This window comes from Molothrus ater, chromosome 5 (assembly GCF_012460135.2).
Source record: "Molothrus ater isolate BHLD 08-10-18 breed brown headed cowbird chromosome 5, BPBGC_Mater_1.1, whole genome shotgun sequence".
In the NCBI taxonomy this organism is placed as follows: domain Eukaryota; kingdom Metazoa; phylum Chordata; class Aves; order Passeriformes; family Icteridae; genus Molothrus; species Molothrus ater.
The window spans coordinates 9,350,537-9,374,186 of NC_050482.2; the positions used below are offsets into that span (position 1 = coordinate 9,350,537).

General features: G+C 36.4%; 1 protein-coding gene across 2 annotated transcripts in view; it reads left to right on the forward strand.

Annotated features, from left to right (window-relative positions):
- The window catches only part of SEMA3A (semaphorin 3A), a 165,079-nt gene extending 141,754 nt beyond the window's left edge, over positions 1 to 23,325 (forward strand). For both annotated transcript variants that reach the window (XM_036400772.2, XM_036400773.2), the window contains 5 exons: positions 1,852 to 1,893; positions 7,373 to 7,530; positions 11,618 to 11,685; positions 17,371 to 17,513; positions 19,032 to 23,325. In XM_036400772.2, the coding sequence (XP_036256665.1) occupies positions 1,852 to 1,893; positions 7,373 to 7,530; positions 11,618 to 11,685; positions 17,371 to 17,513; positions 19,032 to 19,487 (867 nt within the window). In that variant the 3' untranslated portion in view covers positions 19,488 to 23,325. The remainder of the gene's footprint in view (positions 1 to 1,851; positions 1,894 to 7,372; positions 7,531 to 11,617; positions 11,686 to 17,370; positions 17,514 to 19,031) is intronic.
- The last annotated feature ends 325 nt before the right edge of the window (positions 23,326 to 23,650 follow it).

Below are 23,650 nucleotides of genomic sequence, written 5' to 3' on the forward strand. Positions count from 1 at the left end.
CCTGCCACCACGTCCTCATCAAACTCTGTTGCCATCCCTTCACCTTTTTCTGAGCAGAGACAGTCTTGTCTCTGTCAGCCATCTAGCTGAACAGAGCTTCTTGTGGGCATTCCTGCTGTTACTGGTACCAATCATGCTCAGAAACCTCTGTTCTGAGTGCAAGATACCACTGAAAAATATATGTCCCTGTTCTTGCAATCCATGGGGTTTTTTGAGGACAGAAATCTAGGGTGCTTTTTTTTTCCCTTCTTAACATAGAAACTATGAGAAGAAAACGAGACAAGATTTTTTTTTTCCTTTTTGTACATGCAAAAGTCATTACACAAACACAGGGTAATTTGGAAATTGTTTATAAGAATCTCTTCCCTGAAACAGGTAGAAGTGCCAAGCTATAGGAGATCAGAAAAATATAAAAGTGAAAGAAGGAAAATAAATAGAATTCATTTTACTTCAGAAAGGTTTTGCAGAAGTAGAATAGGTAATGGCAAATTCAAATTTGAAATTTTACTTTACATGTGTATTTTTTCATTGCATGAAGGTGTTTTGGTGTTCTGATTTACTTGAAAGCTCAATTATCTCTTTAGACATGTATTTAAGCCTTAAAGAGGGCATTGATGTATTTCAGTGGAATAAGCAGAATTTGTGTGTATAAGATATGAATCTTTCAATAGGGAATTTCCAACAGATTTTACAAGTGCCTCATCCAAATGTAAGTTTACTTTAGTTGTAAAGAGTATATGTGCATCATGAGCAATGCATTTTGATGTTAAGCCGCAATGTCCTGAGTACAGTGCTTTTCATTTAAAATTCCACAGAGCTGAAAGTCTTTCATATCTGTTACATTGATAACAAATGCCTCTTTAGACCCCATTTGTGCAATATTTCTCTGAACAGCTGAGCAAACAAACTAATGAGTTTGTTTGTTTGTTTTCAATTTTCATTCAAATGTTACATTTAATTGATGATTTCTAATATAAGCTCTATTAACCCCTCTGTAAGGGCGAGTCCATGCTTACCATCCACTGACCCGTATCAAATTCTCTCAGGATAAGCAAGTTGAAAACTATACAAGTATAAAAGCTTAATAAACACTTTATTAATGTACACAACCAAAAGTATGATGAACAAAAGTATGATCAATAGCAGATTTCCAGATGGAATAAAGTTCATGCAAAATTGAGTGGCACACTGTCTAATTATGCCACTTTTAAAATTAAAATCCATTCAAGAACCTGGACCTAGAAGTGTAGCAGTTGATTAAATGATGGATATTCCAGAGTGCAAAGAAACTCTTGCTCATTTTGGTTACATGTTCTGAAAATGCATGTAACTTCTTATGTAAGTGAATAGTGTGGAGCAGTTAAAAAGATTATACTTGGGATTAAAACTTGTTCTTATGAATAAAATTTCACAGGAATGAGGTTTTCACCTCTATATACTTAAAATTAATTGCTTATTTCAGTGTTATTACCTTAATAAATAGTATCTATGATTTTCATATAGCCATTATGATTTTCATATTACCTGGGAAGTTCTTGAAATGCAATTTTAGTATTAAGTGTTGGTAAAAAATTCAAGATGTGGAACTAGTGACAAAGTGATCACAATTAAACTCTATTCATAATGAAAATTAAATATCTACAATCAACATAGCAATCAAAGATGCACTCAGATATGTACATGCATTCTAATTCCTTTACAGCTAGAAATTATTCCACTGCAAATGACAACAAGGACTATTACTAGGGAGTTTCTAGTTTAATTTCAGGGGTTTTACCTTATGCAAATAGTATTGTAACAGAATTTTTATGTTTATAGCTCATTTTAAATTTTAACTCTGTTTTTCCCTAGGAGCCCACGGTTATTTCAGCAATGAAGATTTCCACAAAGCAGGTAATATGTGCACAAATGTTAAATACCTTTCAAATATTTATTGGTCTCTGTCTTCTAGAGACAGTAACTTGGCAGTCAGCAGAGACATATTAATTGCAGCAGCAGCATCCCATCTCTTTACATAAACAGCAGTATTTTCTCAGGAAAATGTGACATGCAATGGGGAAAGGAAAAGCCTAGTATGTGTTACTTACTGACTGGTAAGGTGGAAACTAAATGAAAACTAACCAGCTGTCTGGTGGATCTCTAGGAAAAAAAAAAGTCCACATTATAGAATGCTTCCATGACAGAGAGACTGTTCAAAAGGAGTGGCCAAACTTGGTGCCTTTCTTTAATGGGACTAGTTCTAGTCACTGTAGAATAGTGGTACAAAATACAGATGGTGGAAGCAAAGGATGGAAATGAGACATCCTCCTGTTTTTCTGTCCTCTGCCAATTCCATTGTGCCATTCAGCTTTAACAAAAGATCAACTGACCTGATGCAGGCCAAATTTTCCATGGCCTTCTGGTTCAGTGATGTGGTTAAGAGAAGGGTTTCACGCTCCCAAATTTATATTTCCTACTTTCTCTTGAGTACACTAATAGCAAGCTGCTTATAGAAAAAATATGTGCTATAAAACGAGCCCATAACTAAAATGAATGGAACTTCTTGATGGATAGAGGTAAAGTTTTGTCTGACTTACAGTAAAGGTGATTCCTGCATTTCTAAGCAAATTTGTGAAGCAGTTGATAAATTATGTGGTTGTGCAAAGAACATTGGTTTGCAGTCCAGGAATGAAGTGAGTATTAGGGGCCTATCTTCCAGTTTTGCCTGGAATTAGGTGGATGGATCCCAGCCACTGTCATTTCCTGTCTCAGGAGTCTGAGACATAAAATGTGGTGTCAAATTTAACTTTTTTTTTTTTTTTCTTTTTCATATATGTGCTCTTCTGGAAGCTAATTTGGTAAATATAGGGAACTTCTTTTTATTCATGTCACTGTCAGGAAAGAGGAGATTTGGTATTACTTTCAGGACTAGGTGCACTAAAAATTGTGCACATTATAAGTGAAATTTAGTTAATTCTACCTCACTCTATACATTATTAAACAGAAGTCAAATTCATTATGTAATGGACAGAGGCCAATATTATATTTGAAATGCTGCATATTTAACTCTGAATTCACTGTGTTAGGACAGTTGTCTGAAAGCATTCATGTATTTGACAGAAAATGTTTGGGGGGGACACTGTTCTAACAGTTTACCACCTAAATCAGCAAAAATGGCAGGACAAAGAGAAAGATACTATTGAATACTGGGATATTTAAAAACAGACCTGTCAAGTTGTATATATCTCCACATCATACCAAAATGCTCTGATTTGGATTATTTTTATAAGTACATTCCCTTAAAGCAGCCCGTCATATTTGAAAATTGACCAGGCATTTTCATACAGCTTTTCCTCCAAAGCATCTTTAGTTTTTCAGGAGAGATTACAATTTTCCCTGAGTTTTCTGAAAACAAATTTACACTGCTAAAATTGTCTGAAGCTAAAAAAGAGCATAAACCACAAGTTATTCAGGCAGAGTAAAACTCATGAAAAATCAACCAGCCTCAGGCTAAAAATGACAGAATCATGATACACTATGACAAGCTTTTGGCAATATGTATGAAATAAGTATATGGCAACATGTTTCCATTTTACATTTATGATTTAAAAATACTGCAGTTCTATAACTCAAACACTTTACTCATTGTGTTCTGATAAGCAGGGTGGTTTTCATGTAAACAGCACGATAATTCTATGCATTGTGGAAAGCCAGAGCATGAAATGTAAATAGTAAAACCAGCATGTTCTATTGAATGCCTTAAAAATAATCACTTCATTTTGTTTTTTCACTAACAAATCTTTCATCCAATTATAAAAACATGGTACAGGGAGTTTCTCCTTATTTCTAAATGTTTTACTACTCTGGTTGTTCAAAGCTACCTCTTTTGCCACCATGCCAATATGTTATGTTACAAATTACTCTTCCTAAAGACCAAAATCTACAAATTCTTCAGGAGCAGAACTTAGATTAGGTTTTAAATTACATTAAGCTCTAAAGCTCCTGTCTCTCTCTCTGAGTCTGCATTTGGCCCTTGAGCAAGAGTGGCTTATGAGTAAATTTAGCTTTTATGTGCAAGACTAAGCCTTAATACATTCTTTTTCTACTCTGCTGTCTTTAACTCACAGGAATTGTGTCTATATTTTCTCACTGAAGCTATACATTCCTCCTGATTGTGTTCAGAGCCCTAGGCTTTTGTAACCTTATCTCTTAAACAGTTTATGCTTTGTTAGCAATAGACACAAACCTTCAGAGCATCCTTGAGCCACTGCAACACCCTGCAGCTGCTTCAGCTCACAGTTCTCTGGGACACATGGTACCTCTTGGCTTTGAGCCTGCCAGGTGAAGCTCCATAATTTTTCCCTTTACAAACATGGGAGCAGGCCAAAAAGTCCAGCCTGGGTTTCAATCAAAGGTGACTTTTTGCAGAGCAACCTCTCACCTTTTTCTCAGGGTCAGCTTTGTGATGCTCCTTCAAAAAAGCTGTTGGATTTCTGGTGACATGGGAAAAGGACAAAATTCTTGGCTGAACAAGTCCTTGTTGGGTCAATTGCTACAAAGAGCTTTGTTTCTCTTGTATAAGATTTTCAAGCAAAAGCAAGGCAGACACCTTCAGAAATATCTTAGTGACTACTTTTATAGTACCAAATACTGAATTTTATTCAATCAGCACTTCTGTCCATAGTGAGCACATAGAAAGGACCAGCTCTAAATGGATATATCACCTAAACAGCATGCTGAACTATTCTGCATTACTTCTCAAGACATTCAATTAACCAAATGGTACTTGAATTTCATGCTCCCTAAAGTTCCTTTAAAGATTCTGCTCAAGTTCTTCCTCTTAAGCATTACATTTTCCACATTCTGTTATCCCTTTGTCTGACTTTTTCTTAGGAGAGGCTACTTTTTTGGGCAGCACTGTGGGGTCAACAGAAACCACTGGATTGCTTAAAATATTAGTCTCCTCAGTTTTTCTTGAGTTCTGATACTTGTGCAAGAATTTTTAGAGGACGACTTTTTTCTTTTTTGACTCTGGTTTATCTGAAAATCTCAATTCATTAAATTAACAATGTCTTGGAAGAGATGGCTGAAAAGGCAGTTTTACTGTGGTATGGCAAAGGAAGGTCAGAACATTGATGCAAATAATTCTATTTCTATTTTCTGAATTTCATACTGCCTGGATTTTTTATATTGTTAGTGTCCAGAATAACGATCACCAGCTGGAGTCTAAAACCATGATCAGAAGAGCAGCAAACGAGGCAGCAGCCTTAAGGCTGTGCAGCACCTGAAACATATGCTGCAGTTCACTGGCTGAACTATGAACTTATCTACAAGGAATATAGTTTTTAAGTAACCCTATTTTGGCTTCATTTTTTTTTCTTAGGTTTCTGGTCATTCTTTAATTCTAAAGACATTTATTAGAAATCAGGGAGGGGATTTTTGCAAAATAAAATTGGTTACAGAGGTACATAGGAAACCATTACACCATTCTTTATTTTCCCATGTGCATTCTCTGGGTTGATTTTTATATTAGTTGCACCACACGTTCCTACATGCTTATACAGATATTAATGCCCCAATTACACAGGACTCAGATCAATACCATCTGGACATTTAAGATACTTAACTGAAGCTCTAATTTGACCTCTGCTGCCTCCATAATCAGTAAAGAGAAGAGGCTTCCCTTGAGAAGCAGTTAGGTCACCTAAGATTTGAATTGCTGCTCTTTTTACTGCAGGATGTAGCCCTAAGGTGGGTACTTGATTAAGTCCTTTCAGTTAGAGAGAAGCAGCTCATCATGTCTGTTGTGTGTCCTCTCTTCTTAAGGCTACAACTCTGACTGGGACGGTTTTGTACAGTTCAGGCTTTGTGTAAAGCCCTGTGTGGTCAGAGATTTCTGCCTGGAGAATGTGGGTTTACAACCCAGCTATGAAACAATAATAGATGGAAGCAGCTGCTTTGAAAGGGTTTAGTTTTCAATCTGCCAGTGAATTTTCCTTTGGGGGCTTTCCTTGTCATATTTTCCTTGAGAAAATACCGGTGTTTATATAAATGCGCAGGATGTTTCTGTTACAATTAATATGGCTGTATAAACTGCCAAGCTGCTGTCTCTGAAAGAAGTTAACACAACACCTCTTATGAGTGTTTTTGGTGCTGCTATCTCCTGTTACCTGGTCCTCATTATGTCTAGTTGGTAGGTGACCACTGCCATCTTCCATCCCTGAATTTCCTGAAAATGGTGCCTCTGGGACATTGCAACGCAGGAGATGACGAATTTTGATAACATTTCTTGAAATCCTATTTTTTTCATACCACCTTTATGTTTTCAAAGAAAGAAAAATGAAAATAAATTTGTATTATCTTCATGGGACTGCTTGGAGTAGGACCTTGAAGACAGGTATTCATCGGTCCACTGTGGGTGCTTAGTGTCAAGGCTTGATAGCAAAATGTCAGTGTTTCCAAACCAGAAGGATTATACCCTTGAATTTTTATGTATCTGTTTATTTAGTGTTCCCCTAGTTTTGCATCCCACTAATACTTGTTTTCTTTGTGAATTTTTCCTAATCTGAAATATCTCTCTTTGGACTTTCACATGGGATCAGAAGTTCAGTTTTCTCATATCCCTCTGGGGCTGGCTTCCCTAGTGGACCACATGAATTTGATATCAGAGAGGAAATTGAGAGAGACAAGATATTCTATTGTGATGCCATGCAAGGCTGTATTTCATTTTGCATGCATGTTTTTTTATTTACTTCTGCATTTGAACTGCATCTTCTACTCAACACTGGTTTTTATCCAAAACAAAACAAAACCTCTCCTCTCATTAAAGATATATTCCCGTTAAATCATGACTTACAGAAAAGAGTACAAAATATTGGAATTACCAGGCATGCAAAGAAGTGCATGCATAGCACCACTCCCAAACTGAAATATCATAGCATCAGTCTGAAATAATTTACTTCAGGTTTCCTCCTCACATGCATAAATTGAGGTAATGCTTAGGAAATGTATTTTCTTTTTGGTGTTGATTTTCTTTTTGTTCAAATTCAAAAGCATGTTCTCTGTTGCATTCTGTCACTGACTTTGGGTGTTTTGCCAGTGTGAAGATCTGAATACAAAAGGAAAAATTGAAGAGTAGGTTAATTTTCTTTCTGTTTAGGGTACCCACAAAGGGCTTCATGAAAAAATAAAGTTTTTCCTATTTGATTTTTTTTACCCTCGAGACAATTCTGTTCTCATTCCTTTAGCATACATTCGGATCATGATCCTTTATTGTATTTGAAATGATCCTAACAGATGATGATATAACATTTTTATGCTTTCCTAGAAAAAGAAAATTGTAATTTGCAATATTTTTGAACTTTTTTGGTTTTTTTTTCAATTTTTACAACAGCAACAGCTCTACATTGGCTCAGCCACTGGAGTTTCACAGCTTCCTTTGCACCGCTGTGATGTGTATGGAAAAGCTTGTGCTGAGTGTTGTCTTGCAAGGGACCCTTACTGTGCCTGGGATGGCTCCTCCTGCTCACGTTACTTCCCCACTGCCAAGAGGTAGGGAGAGTTCTGCATGTCTGCATGGTTTGCTATTTGTTTTGATGGTCTCAATATGACCAGAGGGCTTTGGAGATTTTTTAGGGGATGGTTAACTGGAGTCCTTTCTCTTCCAAAGAAAACATCCTTGTGGCAGCTACATGCAATATGAAGTCTTGGTTGATTTAAAGTGACCACTGCTACTTCTTGGGCTGGCTTAAAAAGCTCCTGTAAGAAAACATTCAGACAAGAGTTGTCTCTGAAATTAGCTCCTAACTTTATAGTCATTGGTAAACAGCAAAAATAAAAAAAATTCATTTTCTCTAACATAATGCGGGAGCTCAAAATCAAAGAAAATCACTACTTGCCCAAGTAAATTATTCTGCATTTTCATGAATTCTGATTCAAGAGAAATACTTCTAAAATATTTGGACGCTGATAGAAACTTCTATTTTTTAGTGATATATGACATTATTGTTATTATTCAGAATAATAACTTGTATGTGCTGACATGTGTCTGGGTGCTGCTGGATCTGAACAGCCACTGTTCCACAGTCCCTCTTGCACTGATGCTAAAGGCTTTGCAATGCAATCACTGGGGGAAAGCTGACTCCCCAAATCAAAAATAACAGTTTTATTAAAAATTTACAAGTCTAGTTGCCCTGATCTGAAGGTTTAGAGTACTTATTTCTTTGCTTCCCCTTATCTTTGAAACTCCTTCTCTAAAAGTATACAAGCTAGTTATTGAAGAGTTCCTGGCTATTGAAGTAGAAATTAGAAATAACTGAACAGGTAAACATTTGCAAATAGAAGCAGACATTGGTGTAGTTTGAGATTCCATTGATAAATTGAGTAAAATGATAAAAAAGTGCTCACATTAAATTGAATATGCCAGACATCTTGCACATATGAAGAAACAAAGAATCCAAGGGTTTATACACATAAGGGTTTATATACAAGAAATTAATTGTAGCAAATACTTGGTTGAGAGTGCCAGAATTCCAAATTCCAGGTTTTGATTGGTTCTTGAGGGAGATGAAATGTGGTAAAGGGTGAGAAGTTGTCACAGACGTTTCAGATGGAGGGAATTAAAATTTTGAGGTTTGCATTACAGTGTATCCTAAACAAATACTGATGACAAAAGCTGCTCATGGAACATCAGCTTCTATTTTTGCACCAGGAAACAGAGTTAATAGGAGAAAAGCTTTTTGTGAAATTCTTTAGAAAATAAAGAACTCATCCCAAGAGAAGAGTCAGTCAAATTTTCCCAGCTACGTGGGCTAAATTCTCATTTTTGCTGGTAGCATGGCAGTTTCTCTGGAAGAGGAAGGAAAGGAGAGGGAACAGTGAGGTTTTTGAGGAGAGTCTGAAAGACTGTTTTGTTCTGAAAAGTTCTTTAGTATTAGAAATCAATATGGTTGAGTATTGCCTCTGAGCTCAAGGAGACAGTAAGACCAGGAGTCACTGAATCACTGTTTTCTGCTACTCTCTATCCCTGAACCTCATCTTTTCTCAGCATTCCTAGCACACATTCCTACCCCCAGCCACGCTCAAGATCCATAGAGCACATCATTCCTCTGCTTACACTGGTGGAAGAAACAGGGCTCTTTGTCTTTTCCTTACTCTCCAACTTACTGCTGCAGATGGAGCTCACCTTGCCATCAGGGGTAAAGTGACTGGGACTTCTTACAGGGATTAAGTCGTGGGGTTTCCTGGGGCCAAACTGGGTTGCACAGCTACAGAAATAACTTGGGATGCAGAATTTACTTTTCTGGAGGCTACTGTGAAAGAAAAAGTTAGTGCTGGGAAGCTGGGATCCAAAAAATGCATAAGCAAAAGCTGCTGTCTCTGCCTCTTGCCCCCAGTTTTTCCTTGGCAGCAGCAGCAGCAGAGTAGAGGTCTGTGTTACTGGGAGAGAGGATCCTCTCTTCACCTGCTATCTGCTGTACCTATTGCCTCAAGCCAGCTTGGAATGCATTGATGACAAAATCAGCATTGCTGGAAACAGCTTAAATGTCAACATTTTCCTAATAATAAATTCTTGTCATTTTAGGCTCCAGAAATATTGGGAAAATGGATTCCTGAGGCAATTTTACAGATGTTTTATTCATAGTTGAGTTTAGGGTTTGGGTTTTGTTTGTTTCTTTTTTCTTCTTTTTTTTTTTTTAACTGAGATTTTTTAAGCCATGATTTTATTTGTTTTTCTTTCTTTGTGCATTTTGCAAGTCTAAATGACAGTTCAGAGCTCCTGTAGTGTGACCACTTCACTTTACCCTCTGCAGATGTGTTCTGGTTCATATTTCATAAATCATTGTGTTGATACAATGGTGATATGTGCAACATTTTCCTGAAATCCCAACTAAACATTTCATTCAAACTCCATTGACAGTAATATGAGTCTTTCCACAGATTTCTTTTTTACAAATTGCATTTATAAATATGCTGTTTTAAAACTTAGGTAGGGGTAGCAAAATTTTATGGCTCCTTATATCTTGGGTGTGATTTTGTCATTGGTAATGAGTAATATGAAGATATTGGAAATTACGATTCGTACATTTTTTAATCATATATCATTCAGCAGAAGATTCCTTCTTACTAAAGTATGCTAAGATGTCCTAACTCATAATTCTAAAGAACTCTGAATTCTAAAGAAGTTGTTATTTAGAAAAATATTTAAAAATGCTCATCTAACTTTTTTTTTTTCCCTCAGAAAGAAAGCTTTTGCTGTACTTGGTACAATTAGTTTTAGGTTTAACGCTTCAGTAGCTTTCAGTGGAAGAGAGTATGGTTAAAACCTTTCAGGCAAGAGGACTCAGCTGTGCAGTTGTGCCTCTGTGAGAACTCTTGGTATGAGCTGATGCTGGGCTGTTAGTGGGAGCCTGCAAAGAGGGCTGGTGTGGAGAAGAGACGTGATCTCTGCTGAAGAACAATGGCTTTTAAAAATGTGAGCTGCTGTCACAAGGGAGGGACCAACAAGGCTTTTTACAAGGCTACTTGACTTTTGCATATCCGTTGCTGGATACCATAATCTGAAATCACAGCATTGTTCAGCAGCCTAATCCTCTTTGTTCTCCTCTAATTTTGCAAGCCCTCAGGCTTTCTCCGATTCCTAAAGTAAAGTACTCACACTTGAAACACATCTTTGTTTGCCTGGTTCTTTTTTTCTTTCTTTTTCATATGAAGCACTTTTCTTTGGCTCAGTTGAATTTTGTGTCACAGCTATTTAAACAAAACTAGGAGCAGACAAAGACAAAAAAACACATGCAAAACAAAACTGTATTAAAAAGCTCTTTTCAATGAAATACAACATTTTTTTTAGCACAGATCAACATGTTTTTCAAAAGAGCCAGTAGAATTCAAACTGGGAGAAGAGTTAAAAAGACATTCAATCAAAGGTAGAATTCAGACTCAAGCTACAAAAGAATATAAAAAAAAAATAAATGGCATTTCAAAATCTTTCTTTTCAAGTTTTTATTTTGGTTTTTCTGAAGACAATTTAGAACAGTTTTGTAAAAGGTTTTATCAGAAATGTTTCAGTGAAACCCATGGTAGCTGAAATGATCTGTGCTTTTTAATTTAAATTGTGTAGAAAATACAGCACTTTACCATTCTTTCAAAGGCACCCATCTTAACATTAAATCTATCTAAAAGATGCTGCAATACTGAAAGTATTCTGTACTTGCACAAATGAGTACTTTTGAAGCATGTTAAACCCTACGGTATATATTCTAATGCTTCAGCAGTCCCTCTATCTGTGAATCGAGTAATGAATTTATGTATGACCACTATTGCCCACACAGTTAAAATAAACTTCATATTTTATTTTATTTGGTTTTTATTTAATACTAATAATTAGCATTGAACATTATTTATTTATTTAGTATCTCAGTGCAAGAGGTATGTATTTACCAGTGTCTGAAGACTTCACCTGTAAGAATAAAGCCTGAGCCTACAAAATGATAATGCAGAGAATGTAGTAGTAACAATATGATTTCCCTCCTAATGTTGTTTAGGTGCACTTGTGGCCTCTGTAATTATAGAAATGTTCCATTTGTTGCTGTTGAGCACTGGGAAGGGCACTAACAGATTTCAAATGTGATCTTTGCAGGCGCACCAGACGACAAGACATCCGAAACGGGGACCCGCTCACCCACTGCTCAGACCTGCAGCATCACAGTGAGTTATGGGCACCGCTCAAGTGCAGCTCATTTGTATGTAATTTACAGACTCTGCACAGAGTAGGATAGGAAGCATGTGAATGATTTGTTGGTGACAATTGTCTGGAACATCTGCAAAAGATGAATATAATACATCATTATCCCAATTTAGATAGCTTACAATGGCCTGGATCAGATGCTGAAGTCTATTTGGGTTTGGTTTTTTGGTTTTTTTTTTTTTTTTTAGTTTTCCTCAAATAAACAGTTTAAGCATTTTAATTTTCCTGCTTCTATTCCCTGATAATACCATGCCATCACATTAGGCATATTATATCAGAAAAGAATTGTATTTTCTTCATGACATCAAGAAAATGTCCATGTTGCTGTACATAGTTCGCATAAGATGATAATAGCAAAATAAAATTACAAACCAAATATGTTTGTAACTATCATGGCAAAATATGGAGTGACCTTTGTTGTAAGTGTCACACTAAAAGCTCTGAAGATTGGGATGTTCTTGCAGCAGGCATATCCCCATGTGCTTTCAGCATGGGTTATCTTAGATGTATTTTGGTTTGCTTTCTTTTTTTTGTCAGCTGTTTCATTTTCACAGTGTATTGATCAGCTTCTTTTCTGACTTGTTTGACTGACAAACTTCTCACAGTTACTGATTTGTTGCCAAACTTTTCAGAAGACCTTCACTCAGAAAATTAAAAATGTCCATTTTGCTGTAAGGGAAGGGAATACTTAGGCAATGCTTCCCTCTGCTGGAAATAAGTGATTCCTCATGATTGTGGCACATCTACAGGAACTTTTCACACAGAATATTCTGAGTTTGAAGGGACCCATTGAGTCCAGCTCTTAACTGAATGAGCCATACAGAGATCCTCAAGCCCTCAACCATGGTGTTATTAGCACCATGCTCTAACCAACTGGCCTAATCTCAGGGTTAAACCACTGGGAAAACAAGGAGGTGACTGATAACGGAGGTACCTCAAAATCCTCTTGTCTTTCCAGTCCATGTAATAGCAAAAATGATAAATAGTCCTAAATTTTACTTTTGGGTTAGCTATAATTCACTACCTATAGTAATTTTCTCTATCTTCATTTCAATCATTTGAAACTCAGAGCTGACATTATTATGGCTTTTCTTTTTATTTCTGATTGTCAGACTCAGGCCAAGTTACTCAGAGGGAAAAAGGAGTTTTAAAAGTGCATGAATAGACTGTGGGTCAGTATGTAGTTCTCATATTTTCAGAACTCATGAATGTACAAGTAGTTTAGATTTGAACTAGTCAATTGTGATTAGTAGAAAGCTCACAAATTTCTCATTGCATGATATCAGATAATATTTACACAGTGAAGGTAAGACCATCCTTATATTAGGAATGAGATTTTCAATTCCAGAATAGGAAAGTTTCACCAGGCACTAAACATTGATTTTAATACCAGCAGGAGCATTTCTTAGCTTTACATTTTTACTCTCTGTGCAAAACTATGAACTGGTCTACTACCACAGGTCAGTTCATTTTAATGTTCCATAGCCTTTGCTAGCTGTGCTTTATACAACTGGAGGTCTGTTCTTTATTTTCATAGATGCAAAAAGCATTTCAAAACACTTCAGGTTTATGTCTTCCCATATTTGGTAAGCATATTTGTCTGAAAAAGGTACTTTCTGGCCAAAGAGAAGAGAGCATTCCAGTTTCACAGTAATCCAGAAATGCAGATTTTTCACTGATACAGTCATAAGAACTCAAGGTCTGGACAAAGTTATATGGTACACCTGACCAAAATGAGTTTTAGTACAGCTTTGCCAAAGTGAGCAGAGCAATTATGAAACAAGATAAGACAGCATTAGAAGATCAGTAAGTTACAAAAATTAGTGAGGGAATGCAGTTCTGGATCCTAGATGTGAAGGATACACAATCATAATACTTAATGAATGGTTTAGATTGGTGTTAAAAGAAATTTTCTCTAAATCAATTGAGTTGTAAATCTATTACATCTATATTTACTTGTCATTTACACATGATCATACGTGGTACAGATGACTTCATGACCTATACATTTCCTATGCCATCTTATGCTGAGTTTTTCATTTGTTTGTGACCAATAGTTCCCTGTACAACAGATGAAGAATTGGTTTTGTCTATAGACAAAAAAGCTTAAAATTAATTTCTTTCACTACTTGTCTACAGATTCATTTACAGGAAGTGTCAATTGATTCCCCGTGTGAACCAACAAACACACAAAAAGAGAATATTGTCTTAGTGTATATCTTTTAAGGACATTGCAGAAACCAACTTTGCAATCAGTCTGAAGCAATAATATTTATAATCGGGTTTATGTAGTGTTTTCAGCTGCTCTTTGCTTCAAATTTATAAGAAGTATAAAATGACTGCACAGCAACATTAGAGAGAGCTAAGGATCCTTCACTGTACAGCTGTTTGCCCAGACATTAATGTTTAAATCTAAAAGTGTGGTCACCTTTGTGGCAGCTAAAGGAGAATGTTACATAAAGTGTAAGATACTAGAGGTATCAAGAAACAATAAAGTTTGGGGTTTTCTGAAGAAGAACTTGTTAAAGAAGAGGTGGTTTTTTTTAACATGATTTATCCCAGGGGAAGTTCAAAGAATCACTCTGAATTAAACTGTATTGTGAGATTCATTCATCTGCAGAGCAATCTTGGTACAAGTACTGAGCCTTCATACTTCTTCAGTTATGTCACAAATTATGTACTTAAAGGATATTTATCAGGGCAGTAAACTGATACTGCTGTTGGGTTCATTTGGGGAATTACTGCTTTCAGGCAGGATTTTGGGCTGAATTTCATTACCAGCTTCATGACTTCCTATAATTTTCTAATTCCTCCAGCTGCTTTTCTGAACTTCTTAGACTTTCATTCTTCCATCCAGTCTCTTCAGCATCTCAGTCCCAAAGCTGCACTCTGATCCTGTGATTATTCCATCACTGCTTACTTTCTTGCACTCCGCGTGCTTAATATTGCATGAAGTTTATAAACATTTCTGGACCTGCCTTCTGCTCCTTCAAATCATGGAAATGGAAATTGAAGGCTCTCTAAAAGGCTTCCTCTCTCATTGTGTGTCTGTCACCCATATTGTGTTTTCTGTAGCTGTGAAGAAATGTAAAGAGGACTTCGCCCACTTCCCATGGTGTTCTCTAACACACTAGAATGTCATAGACCAGATCCAAGGAAACAGAAATTTGAAATGGTGCCAGAGTGCACATTTTCTAATAAAACTCATTACTAGATTCTTAGATACTAAGAACATTCTAAGTACCTAAGTTTTCCAGCATAAGCTTCTCTATATATTTAAAAACATGCTGCTACTCATGGGCCATAGGACTTTTACCAAAGAAATACCTGGTTTTGTCCTTTTTACCAATATTTATGAACTTTTTAGAAAACTGCCTCCCCTGGATCTAATGAGAACAGTGTAACATGTGCTCTGCCTCTGTGTAATGTGAACTAAGCCACGTTCAGGAAAATATAATGAAATGGACCTGGAAGCCCCCTAATGAGTAATTTGCTGGTTAAATTGTCCTTTCAGGATGCTGGAGATGAGGACCCACATTCACTTAGGCTTAGAAATTTGACTTGATATTTCTACTTCTAATACAAATACCCAAACTATTGGATTGCTGTTGTTTAAGATGGGAGCCTGGGAGAGGAATTGAGACAGAGTGTGCATCCTAGGGTGAAATCCCTGTGTTTCCATTCTTTATTATGGAAGTCTGTAAATCACTGTTTCTCAGAAACACATCACTGGAGCAGTAACATATGTGTCCCAGGCTATAAAAGGGGATATTTTCTACTGTCTTATGCTGAAGGCCTGTATGTGCTGTCTGTTGTGGATCCCAGTTCAGATATCAAACAGCTTTTCTCTGCATGAGGATATCTGGCTGCCTGCTCAGTCATGTGAATTTTGTTCCTTAAGTAGAGCATCTGGCTTGAAACAGAAGAGTTCAGTACATCAGCCATTCACAGTGTTAAATCTGGACCCATCAGTTACCATTTCCAATCTTTATCTTATCACTTCTAACTTTATTCAGTCAATCTCTTCACATACTTCAGTTCTTCTGTTTCAGTAACACAAATTCACCTGTGCTCCATCCACCTCATCACCTTGGCTATATTCTATTACAGCTGTTTTACCTTTCTCTTGCTCCTTTGTTTTCTAATTCATGCCTTCACTGCTCCCTATCTTCCTGACCCACAGCTGTACTGATATTCTTCACAGGAATATGGTTTATGAGAGATGTCATAAAAGTTGTTTCACTCAGTTTTTAATAGAACACCCCACTCACTTGGTTAAAAGGTCCACAATCCAGCAGAGGAGGGCAAGCAAACCCATTTCCTATTTGTTTAGTGTTAATAGGCCATTTGATGTTTTATGAGAACTGGGCAAGCACCATTCTGCTCCACATCCCTTTTGCCATCCTCTCCCAGGGCTGAAAGTCATTATTGAAAGTCACATGTAATTCTGTATCAGCATAAGTCAGGAGCTCAATTTTATTTTTACCTTTGTCACAGCCATCTAACAAACAGCCTGTGTTTGCTAAACAACATGGCCAGTAGGAGAAAGGCACAGTTGGGAGCTAACAAAACTGGACAAAGGATTTCTCTTTAAATAGTGTTTTAAATAGACATAATTTTCCTTTTAAAGCATTTCAAAACAGTGCTAAAAATGTGAAAAACTTTTCAAACGTGAAAAATTGAAAGAAAGACAAAGAATGGCAAGGAGTCAGGAAACCCCATGAGATCAACACAGTGTTCAACAGCCTACCTACCCCTTCCTCCTCGTCCACTCTTCAGGATTATTGTTCTGTTGTCACTTAAGTCCATACCAGCATTTCAAAGAGTTCAGGTGGACAGTTGAAACATGATGCCTGAAAGCTTCTGTGGTATTGGAGAAGAATCAAATACCATATAAGTCCTATAGCTATGTGATATTTCCAGCAAGTTGATGAATATCTTGAAACATTGTTGTTACAAAAGGAAGTAATTTATTTAACTTTCTTTTTCCCCTCCCATAATGTCTGGTTTATTAACCTCCTTACATTTCCATAAATTATATCAGTATGAGAGGAAATGATTAATTGAAGATCATTTCCTCAAAAACATTATTCCTGGTCATTAACAGTTTCAGCAAACTGCAGTGCCATATAATCTAAAAACATTCTTCTACTTTTAAATAGCCTCATGTTTTATTACTTTGCTCTAAAGTATTATGACCATAGAGCCCAGGAGGCATCATTACAAACATTCTGCAACTACACCCTGAGTTTTCTCATTGCATACAGTTTGCTATTAAAAATTCCTGTCATGTCCTAGATGTTTTCCTTGATGAATAATAATGAGGCTTACAAAAAATTTCACAATTAAATTCATTAAATTCTCATATTGAAATGTTAACAGCTGTTAGGATTTAAAACACAATTAACAATAAAACCCCACAAAACAATAAACCAAAAAACATACCTTGGGTCCTTACATCCTTACAAAGATAGAGGTGTTGATGGAGATTTTTCAAATGGTATACTAATATGGGGAAATTATTTTTTAATTTTTTATCTTTAAACACTTTAAAGAAGTCAAAATTCTAAAAAGAAATTACATAGCAATTAAGAGTTATTATGTTTCATGGCAATTTTTTTTCTATTTTTTTTCATGCTTTACAGATAACCCAAGTGGTCAGGCCCTGGAGGAAAAGATTATCTATGGAGTAGAGAACAGCAGCACTTTCCTTGAGTGCAGTCCGAAATCTCAGCGTGCTGTAGTCTATTGGCAATTCCAGAAGCAAAATGATGATCGCAAAGAAGAGGTACAGTAGGAAAAAAAAAAATAAAGAGATGCAACTAATTTTCTCTATAAAGATAGACTTCAGTCTGAGTCCTTCCCAGAATAATTTTAGTCGAGCAGAACTTCTCTGTAATATATGATTTCCTTTGTTCTTCAGCATATTCTCACTCTTATTACCATAAAATCCTGTAAGGTCCTTGATAGGTTTTACAGATTGTTGCAGCAGCAAGCATCATATCCTCTCCTTCCTCAGACTCCCTAAAAACCACACTGGTTCCATCAGAGATCCCAGAAACAGAAAAAGCTTGAATTCCATCTAACTGTCACCTGAAACATCACACAAAGATTATACAAACTTAAATATCACAAGGCCTTAAAATCACCTTTGAGAAAAAGCTTAACTGCTTTCCCCTCTCATATTGTTTGAGTGAAGCACAGCCTGGCAGGAGCATCCCATGTGCTGCATGCAGACTTCACTGCAGATAACAGAGTCAGAATGAAGAACTGAGAACTGTAGTGGACACAAGAGTATGGGAACTTTTATTTTCATCAAAAGCAGTATTCAGAGAGGCAGAAACACTTATTTCCCTGTTTGCATAACAGTAAGCTGATACTTTATTTTTCTCCTTTTCTTGTCACCGTCATTCTTATGTTATTAATCACTCAAGTGTTCAAGTTGTATCAAGCCAGGTCACACACATCTTAGGAGAACAGTCTACTCTGGTAGGTAGGGAGGTCAAGGTAGGGAACAAAAATTGTTTTGTTCCCATTGAAGTATTTGGAAGTATACTTACATATATTTAAAGCATGTTCAGAATAATTACATTAGCTGCTTTAAATATTTTTGTTTTGTTTGAATAAGTAGTAAATTATTAAGAATTTAAACTTGGTGAGAGCAGCAAACAGGTCTGTGCTTTTCCTGTCTGCAGCAACGTGCACATTGAGAGAAAGAAGTTCCACTGTAGATATGAATTAATTCAGAAAAAAAACCTGTATTTTGAACAGTTGCTTTTTGAATACTAAAATTTTTAGATTTGATCCTTAGTTGCTTGTTTGTAAATTTTCCACTTAGGCGGAACCCACTTCTATGCATGAGGGTTTTTGTAATAAGGAACAACAGGAAGACAAAGAACCTTTCCTGCAAATGGGTCTAGATTTGACTAGCAGATAATGAGACTTCAGTAATATAGCCAAATGAATCCATGTTTACTCTGCTGATTACAGGCTCAGATCTTCTGTAATCTTTCCAGCAACTCCATCTGACAGTTGAAACAGATCTTTGTTCAGCAGCAGTAGTTACTAAGGAGTAAATTCCTAATTCCCCAAACTCTTGGCATTATATCAGTTTTTCCAAAATATTTGAGCCTTTCATGATAACAGATGAACTGGCAAAGGGTTTTCCATTTTTTGTGGGTTTGGGCATTCTTGGCCAGGTCTTACCAGTTAAAAGGAGCAGTAATGAAGAAGTAGCATGGTTAGAGGATAATGTAGCACATGCATGAAAAATAACTATTGAAATAACCACTTTTTCCCAATACAGATAAAAGTGGGTGACCACATGATCCGGACAGAACAGGGCCTGTTGCTACGAAGCCTTCACCGGAGGGACTCTGGGGTTTATTTCTGCCATGCTGTGGAGCATGGCTTCATGCAGACCCTGCTCAAGGTGACCCTTGAGGTGATCGATAATGACCACCTGGAAGAGCTGCTTCACAAGGAAGAAGATGGTGATGGCTCCAAGATCAAGGATGCCACCAACAGCATGACCCCCAGCCAAAAGATCTGGTACAGAGACTTCATGCAGCTGATCAACCACCCCAATCTCAACTCCATGGATGAGTTCTGTGAGCAGGTTTGGAAAAGAGACCGCAAACAGCGCCGGCAGCGGCCTGCCAACGCGCAGGTGAATACAAATAAGTGGAAGCACCTACAAGAGAATAAAAAAGGTAGAAACAGGAGGACCCATGAATTTGAGAGGGCACCACGTAGTGTCTGAGCTACATTACCTCTAGGAACCTCATCCAAGTAGAAACTTGTATAGACAGATAACTGGAAAAAAATGCAATATTCATGAACCTTTTCATGGCATTATGTGGATGTTTACAAGAGTGGAAAGTTCAAACAGTTTCCACTAGGTTTAAATAAAATCCATTTCTAATTTTCCTAGCAAGTCCTTCCTCTCTGCTCTGATTCTAAGACCAGAAAAACCAGAGTTTCAAGGATGATAACTCACCTGCACCTAGGTTACTGCTCAAAAACTTCTGCAAGTATTCAGCAGGCAAGTTTTGCTTTCTCTTTTGATGGAGATATAAAGAAAATAGTGTATTTCATGCTGTCATCTTACAGGAAAGAAAAACAAGCCCCACCTTTCATCATCAGCACTACCACTTCTAGACTTATATAAAACTGCATGAACTCATTAAGCTGATGAACGTCTAAACACGTGATTGGACACAAGGATTTTGTTCTTGTTTTGTCTACCAGTTCTCCTGTTTATATGTGCTAGAAGAGGAAAAACAACACTGAATGAGATTGATTGTGGAAATCTGAACAACATAAGCCATCCATCATCTGGAAGAAAAAAAATGTGGAGTACACTGGCCTACTACTGATGACTTCTTTCAGCTTTGATCTAAAGATGTATTTTATTAAAAGTATAATTTAAATGTACCATGAAAAAATATGCAGCAAACATTAGCTCCTTTCTAAAATAGATTAGACTTTTTGTCTTAGAAATATTGTACTTTCTAATTATTGGTTTAGAGGAAAAAAAGAAAACTTCCAATTATGACTGCTTTACTCTTTTGTTTGGGAAAACTTCCAGGGGAGCTGGTCACACTGCAGTTAGCCTCCTCCCCTGTCAATAATCTATATGACATGTAACTTCAAAGCAATTTTAAAACTAAGCTATTTTAACATGAAAGTCACTGTATAGCATGGAAGTATTCTGCATTCTGTTTTTCTAAGTATGGTATTTGAAATTATTCAACTTGTTAATACCTTGCTATAGATGAACCAATGAAGAGGAGAGCATTGATTTTCAGTTGTATATTTTTTTTTAATTAAAAAAAAACAAATAGCATTAAAATACCCTCTGCTAATTACACTCTTGCTTTCTTGGTTCATATTTGTGAATGCTAATATTTAAATACTGATGCTCATAGACTGTCATATACCCATGAGCAAAGCTCACATTCAGTTTAAGGAGTTGTATTCCCAGCTCTGTGGTAGAGATTTGTCCACACTACTGACTCTCAGTGCTCTGTTCTTTCTGTGGGCCAGACCACCAAAATGCACAGAAACAGCACTAGGCCACCTAAATAACAACCCCAAAGCCAGCTCCCCATTTTAAGATCTGAGGGACAATTTTACCTGTGGGTGAAATCTGCTGAAGTAGTAAATAGGTGAAGTTCAGCTTAAAGACTAGTTTATGCTAACAGAAAATTTGGTCCTGCACTTCTGTATGATTCTATATACAGGAGAGCAACAGAGTAAAACAGACAATGTACTTGCATCATGAGTGTCAGTTTAGGGTTATAAGTAGTGGATTTATTCACCTCAGCACAGATGTGCCTTTGGTCCCCAGTTCTATGGTGTCCAGTTCTTTTGAGATCATCTTTCTCCAGCCTCCCATATTTTATCTTGGTAGAGTCTGTAAATGACATAATTTCAAGTAATGTCATTGTGGGGAAAATTACTAGAACAAAATCCTTAGTTTGCTAAAGGAGCTTTTATATAAAAGTGTGTCTGCACTGACTGATCTGTTTTGTTGTTATTCACTCTGTGGTATTTAATTTATCAATTTATTGCTACACTATCAACCAGCCTTATCAGATACAATATAACACAACTGCTATGACAGCATCTCACAATGTGCCCCAGCCTCCTTGCCACTCACTAATTCAAGTATCCTTCTGCTTAGAGAAGCCTTGGCTCCTTGCCTATTGGATTAGAAATTGGATTTTCACTAACAGCTGAGTTACTTCAGTCCCCTTTGAATTCTTTGGAGGGGATGAACTTGCAGGATTCTTTTGTCATTTAATTCTTCAGGAAAAAAAGTCATTGAATAGGCTGGGACAAGGCTGTAGGGCCATGATTTAAGAAAGCACTTGGGAATTTATTTTTAAAGCAGCTTTAAGTCTCTCTTATGTTTAACCTGACTCTTGTGAACTTCAGTATGCTGGTAAATTCCCATTATTTCATGATGTGCTGAATATGGATGAATTAAAACATATGTTCGACTATGTACTTTTCTGTACAGAAGTATTAATTTTTCGGCTCAGCTTATGGTTAATTTCTGAGCACTGTTGTCAGATGAATTATTTAATTTTAATCACAGAACATTCTTTAGCCTTTTGTGAAGGGCTTTTGTCTACTATCTAGTTACTACAGTACTCTTTCTTACAAAAGGAAACAGTTTTAAAATAAACCTCAGAGAACTCAGTGGGATTTTGGATTGATTTCAAAAGACCCCAAATCACTTTGTTTCCTTTTTTACAGATTCATGGAATTGCTATGTAACTATTTTTCTCTTCCATGTTTATAGCAACTGGTTCTATAGAAACTCCTTAAAAAAACCTGAACCAAAACCATCCTCTTTCACAATGCCTGAAGAGGAAACATAATAAAGTCAGAATTCCAAGATAGTTTTTCTATACTGAGAAAGATAATCTGTGGGAACAAAATTACGGAAGTTGCAACATTTTTACCCTGACCCCGCAGTCTCATTGAACAATTGATATGATCATATCTTACAAACTTCAGCCCAGTCCTCACTGACATGAGTAGTCTTGTTTAAGATTTTGTATTTGTTTATATAAAGAAGAGGGCAAAAGATCAAGCCAACAGTGGTAATTTTTGATTTTTTAGGTTCATGTTATGGTCAAGTTAAAGCAACATTTAATACTGATGTGAAATGAACTTCCTTTCAAAAAGTATAGGCCTTAATGAATTAATGTATAGAAAGATGCCCTGCAGCTTCAGTAAGATTCATAACCCCATTTATGTCATTATTGTTAAAAGCAACATAAAGTTTGAAAATAAAGATTAAAATGGTATTTCTGTAAATGGCCAATAAAACCCTTTAAACCTCTAGTTACAGACTTTAGAAGTAAGTAAAAAGTTGTGTTTAAGCTGGAGAGAAATAAAGGATTTCATTTATAACCAGAAAGATCTATTTTCATTGTTTTAAGGTATCCATCTGAAAGGAACAAAAATATATTTAATCTTATACTCTTTGCACTTGCACAGATCACTGAAATGGGAATTCGTTCTATGGCTCCTAAAAACTGTATGGTTATGTTAAACTCTAACATCAAACTGAGAAAACATGCATCTTTGCAAAACAAAGTTAAATCTTCATGACCCAATAAAGTCACTATGTAAAAAAATTAAATTAAATGCATGTGAATGCGCATTTACTGTTCCTTTTTATGTATTATTTAGTGAATATCAATGGTATGTGTTTAATAGTTCAGTTTTTGCTACCTACACATTAGTCAAAAGAGATGTAAATATTTTTGACTAGGTAAGGAGGTACAGTGTAAAGTACTGTTATCTAGAGGTACTCCATTTCGGTGTGTTCAGCAAAATACTAAAATGCAAGATTTTGCCACACAGGTGATAAGGTGGTTTATTTGCCATACCAGTGTTTGAGCTGTGTGCTTGTTCTTTAAACACATTCCTCACTGGGTAGTAAATAATTCCACTTCTGTATTTATCACTTCAATTCAGATGGGAACTAGAAAACTGGAGAGAAAGTGTAATGAAACTGCTGCTGTAAATTATTTCTTTTAGCATGTATTCAGTTGTTAAATAAACATTTCTTCCAAATATTTGAAGTTCAGTGTCTTGACTGTTTACACGGAAATGTGCCCTGTAACCTTCATGAGCATATGGAGTGCATTGTTGCCAATATAATGCTATCAATGTGTATGAGCTCTGTTTATTAGGCCAGAAGGATTGCTATTAGTATTAATGGCATTTTTTGATTCTTTTTTGAAGGCTACAAACTAATAAGCCTGAAATGAGAGGCATGAACTTATCTTCAGCCTATCATTTGGCACAGCTGCTGAGCTTGTGCAGATAAAGCCACACATAGACACACACACCCCCACTCTCCACTCTGTCCATGAACCAAACTGTAAATCAGCCTGGAAG